The sequence below is a fragment of the Trachurus trachurus genome, assembly GCF_905171665.1.
Source record: "Trachurus trachurus genome assembly, chromosome: 23".
In the NCBI taxonomy this organism is placed as follows: Eukaryota; Metazoa; Chordata; class Actinopteri; order Carangiformes; family Carangidae; genus Trachurus; species Trachurus trachurus.
In genome coordinates, this window is record NC_139912.1 from 2,197,858 (window position 1) to 2,208,910 (window position 11,053).

The 11,053-nt window shown below is 39.1% G+C and overlaps 2 protein-coding genes across 2 annotated transcripts; both read right to left on the minus strand.

The window, feature by feature from the left end:
- Nucleotides 1–1,675: 1,675 nt before the first annotated feature.
- Nucleotides 1,676–2,001, minus strand: LOC311006984 (histone H4; the record flags this gene model as incomplete). The annotated part of the gene is made up of 1 exon (XM_084000058.1): nucleotides 1,676–2,001. The coding sequence occupies exon 1, from the start codon at nucleotides 1,985–1,987 to the stop codon at nucleotides 1,676–1,678; it is 312 nt and encodes a 103-aa protein (XP_083856184.1). The 5' UTR covers nucleotides 1,988–2,001.
- Nucleotides 2,002–4,548: 2,547 nt separating this feature from the next.
- On the minus strand, nucleotides 4,549–5,046 carry LOC311006967 (histone H2A-like). The gene has a single exon (XM_084000041.1). The coding sequence runs from the start codon at nucleotides 5,021–5,023 to the stop codon at nucleotides 4,640–4,642; it is 384 nt and encodes a 127-aa protein (XP_083856167.1). The 5' UTR covers nucleotides 5,024–5,046; the 3' UTR covers nucleotides 4,549–4,639.
- Between the last annotated feature and the right edge of the window lie 6,007 nt (nucleotides 5,047–11,053).

Consider the following 11,053-nt stretch of genomic DNA (forward strand, 5'->3'; position numbering starts at 1 on the left):
GTCACCAACATTGGGCCCATAATACACTTAATTATCAACCTGTCCAACATGACAACAGTGAGCCACTCAGCTCTGTATACATTTGCATTTATGTACATGATTATTATAACCTATTTAGAAATCTATCTCAGTTTAAGTACTTTGTCCTCCATGTATCTACATTACACATTCATATTTATACACATAACTGAAGGTAGTTACTGAAAGTAGTCGTTAAATGTATCACTCACATTAAGACAAATATTCTTTCTGTTACAAGTTTTGTCAAAATCTTATGTTTAAATATGTAAATGAGGCAATATCTAATGAAATATGCACTAATTTGCATATATTTCCAGAACAGAAATCTGAACAATGGATAAAGTTACTTTCAAAAAACAATTTTTATGTACACGTGCAGATGTCCCAAACAATGTTTGTATGTTTTGCTTATTTCTGTCCTCTTGTATCACAAGTCAAATTATTGTTCATAGTTACATGAACTTCTGAGAAGTTATAATATATATGAAGTTATATTATAATAATTAATCAGAACATTTCATATGTAGAAAGTTAAATGGCTTTTATTAACAAAGTTTATCTGAAACATCCACAGCTGTAACATACATGAACATACAGCAGAAAGTAAGACAGTTTACAGTGAATTTTATTAATATGTAACCATCTATAGATGTTGATTCACCTGTTTTCATTCAGTTACTCAGTAAAAACATTTACCACATTTGAACACAGAAGACGTGACAAATTATAAATCTGTATTAGGATTCATAAAGATGCCACAATACAATGAGGATGTTTTGTTTTTGTAGATGTGTTTCCTTCTATGGTGCATCTTATTTATTTACTCCTAGTGAGTAGGCTTATTAGAAATATTTAAATGCATCCCACTGAAAATGAATCACAACACTTCATTAGTAGAAAGTTGGTTTTATTATCAAAACGTTTAACCTCAACAGCTGTAACCTACATAAATATTGCAGAAAATAATCTGTTATGTGTCTCTTAATTGGTGAAATATTTACCACACCATTATGGTTAGAGAGACAGATTATTCTGGGTTTATATCTCAATATTTATAAATGATGATACAATAAGAGGATGTTTTGTCAGTAGAGTGGTTGTGTGGCTCTTAAAATAGCCATTGTGGTGGTGGTGGTGGTTGTTATTTAACCTCTGAAACCTTTAACAGTAGCGTTCATTCGTGATATTTATTACACATTAACTGTCCTAATATTTATTTGATATCTGTTTAAACATGGCCAAGTCAATACAGTCTATGGTTGTAGCAGCAGGAGTTTCCTTCTTTGTTGTAATGCAGCAGTGTTTTATATATTGACTCCCAGAGATGCCTTTACTGAAAAAAACCCATAACATGTACAAATTCAAAAGGTTTTTATTAATGAAGCTCATTTTAAACCTATAGTCATAACTTATATTATTATACAGCAGAGAAACAAATCACTAATAAATTGCAGTGAATTTTGTTCATGTAGTAACTACAAAATGTTGATACAGCTAGACCTTTATGAATCAGAAATTGACAAACTATAATGAAATCATCTCATAAATGATGATATAATAAGAGGATGTTTTGTCAGTAGAGTGGTTGTGTGGCTCTTAAAAGAGCCGTTGTGTTGTGGTTGTTGTTGTTGTTGTTGTTGTCTAGTTGTGGTGTTTAACCCCCGAAGCCGTACAGAGTGCGGCCCTGTCTCTTGAGGGCGTAGACGACGTCCATGGCGGTGACCGTCTTCCTCTTGGCGTGCTCGGTGTAGGTGACGGCGTCGCGGATGACGTTCTCCAGGAAGACCTTGAGCACCCCGCGGGTCTCCTCGTAGATGAGTCCGGAGATGCGCTTGACTCCGCCGCGGCGAGCCAGACGGCGGATGGCGGGCTTGGTGATGCCCTGGATGTTGTCGCGGAGGACTTTACGGTGGCGCTTGGCGCCTCCTTTCCCCAGTCCTTTGCCTCCTTTGCCTCTTCCGCTCATGATGTCGCTTTAGTTTGAGTTTGATCCGAAGAAAAACTGCTAAGAGTCTGGACGGGATCGTGGCTATTTGAAGGCTGAGTGCGGACGTGATCGAGGACACGCAGCTCCGCCTCGAGCCGCCATGTTTACCGGTTCTCCCTTCAAGCTGGAGCCATGGCAACCTGCGCGTTTCCGGTTACAGCTCCTTCAAAATAAAAGTCAAGCGTTGATCGCGGCAAAATATGAACATGAGCTCAAAAACTGTTAAAGGGACAACGAGGAGTTTTGGAAAAGCGAAGTGTTTTCACACTACATTTATGAGCCTCCGCACCGTGAAATTCTTTGACCGGTGCAAGACAGACTCATGTTTTCATTCATCAAGAATTAAAGTCAGAGGTTGGAAGACGATCACATACCGTCGTAGTTCCCACCATAAACGGCGTTATTCTCATGACTCGCCACGAAAGGAAACACTGGTCGGCTCTACCAGCATTTCCGCCACCACTAATAATAACAAAAATAACGATAGAGACAGAACGATAGATTTATCTAAAATGGACCATTAACAAGTGGTAACGTAGATTCATCCACATTAACGTGAGACTTTTTAATAACCGAATATAAACTCCTCGTTGTCCCTTTAAATCATCAAATAATCAACATCACAGAAAGTAAAGTGAAGATCTGAAGTCTGTGACACCAGTTCTCTAGATCTAGTGTTGTCATAGTTTATTTCATTCATTTGGTTTTGTGGGTGTGAAATAGGTCAAATGAAGACAAAGCAGAATAAATGAACTGAAGAACAGTTGACACAGTGACAATAAAACAGACCATTAGAGTCTGTTCAGTCAAAAATACAGATGGTATGTCATTATTCTTCAATATTTATGTTTATCAACATCCATCCACTACTTATTTATTTGTTTCAGTGCTTCTGTGTGATGGGTGTGATTTATCCCCCATTTATTTATTATTATTCTTTATTTCAGTTGTTTAATCTTTCTCTCTCCCTCTTTCTCGCTCTCTGTTCCCATGTTAGTTACTGAGAGTGAAGACAAACCAGAGCCAGTTTCCTTGTTTGTGTGAGCAGCAACTGCTGAGGTTTTTCTCCTGACTGTGGTGGAAGTGAGTGAGAATAAAATCTAAAAAGCTCCCGTAAAGTGATGATGGAGGAAATGATGTAGAGAGAGAGGAAAACTGTTTCTGTATCAGACTGTAAACATGTAGATTTGTGCTGTAAACCACAAGAGTCTGTGGAGACTGACTGACTAGTGGTGAGGAGAGGAAGTGCAGCCTGTGGTTGTGGAGTGTTTTAGTTTCATGTTTGAGAAAAAGAAGCTGCAACTGTGTGTAGATAAGTGATGACAAGTCTGTTTACATGTAATAAATAGAAGAGTGATCAGTATCAGATTGACTCATGTCACATATAGTAGATTTATTATTCATGTCATGCTGATATTATAGTTGGGTGAGAGGCGTGTTTGAGAAAAACTATTTCTGTATCAGACTGTAAACATGTAGATTTGTGTTGTAAACATTTAACCCTCCTGTTGTCCTCCTGGGTCAAGGAAGGAAGGAAGGAAGGAAGGAAGGAAGGAAGGAAGGAAGGAAGGAAGGAAGGAAGGACGAAGGAAAATAAGGAAGGAAGGAAGGAAGGACAAAGGGAAAGATGGGAGGTAAGAAGGAAGGGAAAAGGGAAGGAAAGATAGATGGGGGAAGGGAACAGATTCGTTCAAGGAAGGAAGAAGGGGAGGAAGGAAGGAAAGGAGGGGATAGGATTGTGGAAACAAGGAAGGGAAAAATGAAGGAAAGAAAGATGGAGGGAGGGAACAGATTTGTTCAAGAGAGGAAGAAGGGAGGAAAGAAGGAAAGATAGAAAGATGGAGGAAGGGAACAGATCAACTGAATCAAAAGAGGAAGGAAGAAGTAGTAAGGACAAAGGGAGGGAGGGAAGGAAGGAAGGAAGGAAGGAAGGAAGGAAGGAAGGAAGGAAGGAAGGAAGGAAGGGAAGAGGAACAGAAAAGGGATTGTGAAAAGAAGAAAGGGAGAAAGGAAGGATGGAGAAAGGGAACAGATTAGGTCACTTTGACCCAGCAGGAAAACAGGACTAGGGACTGAGTGACTAGTGGTGAGGAGAGGAAGTGCAGCCTGTGGTTGTTGGATGTTTTTAGGTGAGAACACGAAGCTGTAACAGCTGAACTTCATGGAGATCAGTGATGATGATGTCAAGTCTGTCAGTAATAAGTGGAGAAAACTTTTAACCTGTTTTTGAACCAGTTGGACAGAGAAAGCTTCAAGGCTTCACTACTGTAAAGATTAAACAGGAGTCTGAGTGACTGGTGGTGAGGAGAGGAAGTGCAGCCTTGTTCAAACTGACACACCTTGTATTCATGTTCATTATTAACATAATTGTTGAGTACTTTTATTTCAGTGTTGCAGTTTGATCCAAATATGAAGCCAAAACTTTACATACAAGTGATGTAGTGTGTTTATAGAGAAGAGTGATTGAGTGTCAGATTGTAAACCTATGAACCATATCTAGTTGTTATCGTTGAATGAGTGTGAGGTGTATTGCTGAAGGACTGAGCTCAGTATTGATCTGTGTGTGGCTCTTAAAAGAGCCGTTTGTTGGTCAGGTGAAGTCTCCTTGTTTACTCCTTGTTTACTCCTTGTTTACTTCTTGGCGGGCTTCTCGGTCTTCTTGGGCAGCAGCACCGCCTGGATGTTGGGCAGCACGCCTCCCTGAGCGATGGTGACTCCTCCCAGCAGCTTGTTGAGCTCCTCGTCGTTGCGGACGGCGAGCTGCAGGTGACGGGGGATGATCCTGGTCTTCTTGTTGTCCCTGGCAGCGTTTCCGGCCAGCTCGAGGATCTCAGCGGTCAGGTACTCGAGCACGGCGGCCAGGTAGACGGGAGCTCCGGCCCCGACGCGCTGGGCGTAGTTTCCCTTGCGGAGCAGCCTGTGGACACGGCCGACGGGGAACTGCAGGCCGGCCCTGGAGGAGCGGGTCTTGGCCTTGGCCCGGGCCTTTCCTCCGGTCTTACCACGTCCAGACATGTTCAATTTATGAGTTCTGTTTGTTTTTATCTACGAAAAGTTGAAGAGAAGAGAAGTGGTTTCCCGCTGGCGACTCCGTCTTTATATATGCAGCAGCGGCGCTGAGCTCGACGCTGATTGGCCACGCTGAACCCGAGAGGAACCGACCAATCAGAGCTGCCGACGTCAAGCTGCTGTAGAGAGCTCGCGTCTTCCGCTCCGGATTTACAAAATAAAAGCCTCAAACTATTATCTAATTTAACACTAATTTTAAAATCTGTAGATAAATAAAGGTCACCTTGTCTGTATGATCAAAATACTCTTTAATAAACACTCCATAATCTGAGCTTTTACAAACAAAAAGGTGGTTCTATTATATTTTTTAATCTGTTTTTTTTTTAATCTAAATTCTTAAATGACTTTTATAAATTGCTGGGACATTAATTAATTGCTATGATATACTATTTCATCTTTAAACAAAGTGTGTTTTAGGTATTTGTCCTTTATGTGATTATTTATTGTCTGGTCCATGTTTTATACTGTAGATAAAATAATAATAAAAACAGAAGAAGAAGAGAGACACAAATCAAGAAACAAAAAGCAAAAGTTACATGAATCAGAGAGAAGAGGAAAGTTCAGAGGAGACTCATGAACAACACCAGAGAGGAAAAAGATAATTAAATCATATCTATGTGTCACTGTTGACAGATATTCTTCCAGGTGTTTTTCTCGTATTACTAAACAGGATCTTGATGGAGATTCCTCATCAATAATGAATGTACCTTTTTGTAAAGCAATAATAAAGTTGATGAAAAAAAGAGTCTGTGGGATTTACAAAATAAAAGACTCAAACTGGTTTCTAATTTAACATGAAGTCAACTTAAAAATCAGTAGATAAATAAAGGTCACGTTGTCCGTATGAACAAAAGACTGTTTAGTAAACACTCTGTTCATAATCTGAGCGTTTACAAACAAAATCCATCTGATCTTTTACTGTGGTTCTATTATATTTTTTAATCTGTTTTTTATCTAAATGCTTAATCTTAATAAATTGCTTCTACATGAATTCATTACTATGCTATTTCATCTTTAAACAAAATGTATTTATGTGATTATTTATTGTCTGGTTCTTGTTTAAGAGGGAAAATAACAATATAAGAAGAGAGACACAAGAAACAAAAAGCAAAAGTCAGAATCAGAGAGAAGAGGAAAGTTCAGAGGAGACTCATGAACAACAGAGGAAAAAAGATAATTAAATCCTATATATGTGTCACTGTTGACAGATATTCTTCTTCCTGATTTCCTTTTGGGGTGAATTGCTATTATATTTCATCTTTAAACAAAGTGTATGTAAGGTATTCTGTGATTATTCATTGTTTGTTTTAGAGAAAAAAGTAACTTTGAAAACAATAAAACAGCAACATATCAATTTATTTCAAGCTTTCGGTTATTGTGACCTTCTTTAGAGAGAAAGTAACAAAAGAAGAAGAAGAGAGACACAAACTAAGAAACAAAATGCCAAACTTACACAAATAAATCAAAAGACAGAGAAAACCAAGCTCCATTTGTGGGCTGTTAAAACACACAGTAAAATGATTGTGTTTGAAAATAAAAACACATTTTCATGTAGAAATCTTCATTATTGAAACATTTATTTTCACATATTGATACGTACGTAATTGAATGTTAAATATGAATAAGACAAGTTTTCTCCTATAACTCGCTGAACAAGTTTCCCTTTTTGCTGGTATTGTTTCATAACCAATAACAAACACATCAATACACAACTATTGTGGATTTAAATGAAAAAATAACTCTTTTTGTTTCCTTATCTATGAATCTGATGAACAGCAATTGTCGCAATTGCATCAAACCTAAATTCTAAATTCTTTAGTCTCAGAGATGTTTTACAACACTTGCCTACAGAATTTATGCATAAACAGTAGAAATTATTTTAATTAATGGGATTATTCCAAATAAAAAGTAAAACATCTACCAACCACAGGGCCTTTTGTGTCAGTTATTGTCTTTACATGCCATTAGCAGGACATATTTGCATATTTGTTATCATAAGTCTAATATATAAAACATATATGGGCTGTTTTTGTGATGTCACATCATCAAAACTTAAACAAAATTCCATACACATGTGAGTGAAGTCATGTGTTTCAACAGAAACGGTTTCACTTCACCTTTAAAAACAAAAGCAAAAGCAGATTAAAGTAAAAGTAACATAAACCTGTCACAACAGAACCAGAACCCAGCTGTATATTCCCTGAAAACTAGTACTTTATTATTACCTGTTCTCACCAGGTAAAGAATCACAACAATAAAACAAGTAAACATGAATCAGAAATCAACCATGATCCATAAAAACCAAGAAAAGCTGTGCACAGCGTCGCCGGCGGCTGCCTGTGGGCCTCCACAGAGTCACACCGGACAAAACCGTTTGAAAGAGGCTTGACGGGCTTGACCTCACGCCTCAGTGACCTCATGGAATCAACGGGCCTCCCAGGAATTCACCAAGCAGAGTCACTACAGACAATGTGGACACCTCAGCAGAGAGGGAAATAACCAGACACTATAACTTTAAACTCCCCCAAACTCTCTGAATCCTTCATCTCTAAGTTCCTCAACAACATCCAAGTCAAAGGCCTCCGACATGTTACACTCTTTCATCCCCCCAGGCAAGAACAGTTATAGTAGAACAGTTACTGTACATGGCTCCACACGGTGAGGATGGCTGAGTCGAAACGCATCATATTTCATTCTTTGCCAAATAAATTTAGTATCCGGATTTGGAGAAATTTGAAGAAACTTGATTTTTGGTCCAAAAAAACTTTTCCGACACCCGACATCAGGGTTAAAAATCTTCAAAAATCGCCTCGGTCATTTTCTCCAAAACCAATGGCCCGATTTCGACCAAACTTCTGCGTTGGACTCCCCTCGGCCCCCCAGATGACATATCCGGATTTGGAGAAATTTGAAGAAACTTGATTTTTGTAAAAAAAAAAAAAAAAAAAAAAAAAAAAAACTTTTCTGGCACCCGTGTAGCCGATGTCGATCTGGCCCTCTGCGTTGTGTTTCTCACGGCCTGCCCTAGGTGGGGTTCGATCCCACGACCTCCCACACCGGAGGCGACGATGCTAACCTCTTCGCCAAGAGGTTGACAACCGCTTGGCAAGTTGGTTAGCACGTCTTTTATGGGTGGAGTGAGTGCACATCCGTTACACCCGCAGGGGTTAAAAATCTTCGGAAATCACCTCAGTCATTTCCTCCAAACCACCGGCCCGATTTCGACCAAACTTCTGCGTTGGACTCCCCTTGGTCACCAGATGACATATCCGAATCAGCCTCAGTAATAAGGATATTCTCTCTCTTTTGGCACATGAACAGTGGTCATAAGTAAAAGGACGTTGAAGAGACTGTCGGAAACTTGGTTTGTTTAGGAGGATAAACCACACAAACTTGGAGGAAGTGGCCGCATTCATACAAAATGAAATAGCAGCACTTCAGAAAATCACCTTCACACTGTAAAGACATTCACACTCCGGCTGCTGTCAGTGAGCCGTCAGTGGCTGACTGTAGGCTACTAAGTTAGTTGTGGTGCTGTGGTCAAAACTCAGCAGTTTTTTTGGCTGGCCCTAATACTCCTTCGTAGTGTACGACTTTACAGTGTGAAGGTGATTTTCTGAAGTGGTGCAACTGTAAATCAACTTGATTGTCTTGTTGTATCTTGTAGGCCTACCCAGGGCCGGCCCCTGGCATAAACACTCTATGCGGTTGTTTAGGGCCACAGCCGTTAGGTGGGGGGCCACATGATCAGAAAGGTACTGGGGTTCATTCAAGTCATTTAAACATCCTGAGGTCTGCACGTGCACGCCATGAGCTTTATATGTAATTTGAAGTCAATATTCAGCTTCTTTTATCTCACATTTGAGACATTTGGTGAAAATAGAAGAGGCAGAATGACAACATTTGTGCTCAAAAAGCAATCTTACAAAATTTCATTTTAGACTTGTTTTCTACACGTATCTATTAGGCTACTGTATTCATATCCTATTTCAAGCACCAAAACAGTTCATTCTCATGACTGAAGGAGTGTTTTCACAAGGGATTAGATTTTTTTTCAAAAAGCAGATCTCAAATTTCCAGCATTTGGCCTAAATTATTTCTTTATACAGTGTTCTAGGACAAATTGGCCTCAGTGTGCTTACAGCGGAGGTTCTAATACTTAAACATAAAACACATGAGTATTGTTACATCTGCAAGTATCTTAAAAAGATAAATTTAAGAAAATATGTAAAAGTCGAGAAAATGGCCTCAAACCTCAGAGGGCATAAACACGTCTGTATTCAGTTTTAACCAGTGATTTGGTGTTTGCGCTTAGAGTGGGCCACAAACAAAAAATCTTGTTTAGGGCCACCAAAATCCTAGGGCCGGCCCTGGGCCTACCCCAAGGGGGCAGTTGTCGGTCTGAGAAGTGAAGCTCACTTCCACGTTCAAATAACTGCAATCCCCTCTTCTTCCTCTGGGGGCTGGTGTCAGAAAGCAGCATTCTCCATAGACCTCCATGTTAAAATCACCAACTTTACATCCTCAATAAACATGATCAAAGCCTGGTGTCAGAACGTTTTTTGGTCTCAATCGATAGTTTCTACCCCCGCACACAATCTGAAGGGGGTGAATTTTTTTTAACTCTACCGTTTTACTGTTATTAGGTTAAAATTCTGGCCAATTAGGGTGCGGAAACGTTGAGTGACAGGTCCAGAGCAGCTCCATGGACAGCTGCTTCGAGGCCAGTGGGCGGGTTCTCGGCCAGTAAGTCCAACATGGTGCTGTTCAGGCCGCCATATTTGAGTCACAAAATTTGCCAGAATTTTTTTTTTTTTTGCCTGTTTTTTTCCCCACTGGCCCTAATACTCCTTCGTATATTGTGGATAAGGTGATAAATGATTTAGATTTGTTGTATTTATCCTGCTGTCATATATTGAGGTTATAAGAATGCCTATAGTTAATAATAACTGCACTCTTCTTATTGGCTGAGACGTGTGTAATGTGATATGTGTGTACTTTGGTTTAGCTGTGACCATGGAGACGAGGAGGGCACACTAGTTTTTGACCGTGCTCATGATTATTGCCCTTTTTTGGATTGCTGCACAGTTTTTATTTTGTTGTAACTTGACGAAAGGTTTCAATAAACCCTCGTAAGAACTTCATTCTTGCACTCCATAGTTTTAGTGTGCATTTATTAAAAAGTAAAAAGAGACGAGCCACACTAACAATTACTATTGTTATAATAATGATATGGTTCTTTATTTTTAACATGGGTAGTATAGTATTGCTGTTATTATTTGTGTCATAATTAGAAACATAAATGTTTCCTGTTTTTACAGTTTTTCATAGTCACTAAAAGCCCATTGTCTGAACCAACTTCTCAGTACAGTGGCCTAAACTCATTTTTTTAATCAAACACTCTTTTGGCCAAAACCTTAAACACTGTTCAGGTTCTTCAACGCAGTTTGCAAAACTCATCCGCTCTTTTTTTGCAAAACCTTAAACACATTCTCAGTCACTAACCACATTTCACACTGTGATTGCAGAACTGTAAACACTTGCAGCAAACTGTGAACACAACTCCAACACAGCTGTCATCTTTTTTTAGTTTTTTCTTTTCTTTTTTGTTGTTGCTAAAAGCAGTTACAATACTAAACATTTCTGTTACATAACTACATGTTCTGGATGCTGTGTCCTAAATTATCTTATGTAGCCTAGTGTCTAACGACTGCTCTGTTGTGTATATGTTTTTACTTGCTGTGTGTTTGGTTTTGAACATAAGATAACTGGTTTTGTTTGTTTGTAGAAAAGTCTGGGGTTTTGTGAACATAGTTTTGAAGTTTTGGATTTGTGTTTAAGGTTTTGAGAAAACGGGTGGAGGTTTCAAGAAATGTGTTTTAGCAATTGAGGGGGGGGAAAAACTGTAACATATCCATTCTCTTTCCTATGTCTTGATCTGCTCCATATGAGAAGGTCAGAGGTCAGACAGGACAG

What these genes read in the sequence shown, in the direction of transcription:
- LOC311006967 (XM_084000041.1), bottom strand. Translation starts at nt 5,023, where the DNA reads ATGTCTGGACGTGGTAAGACCGGAGGAAAGGCCCGGGCCAAGGCCAAG.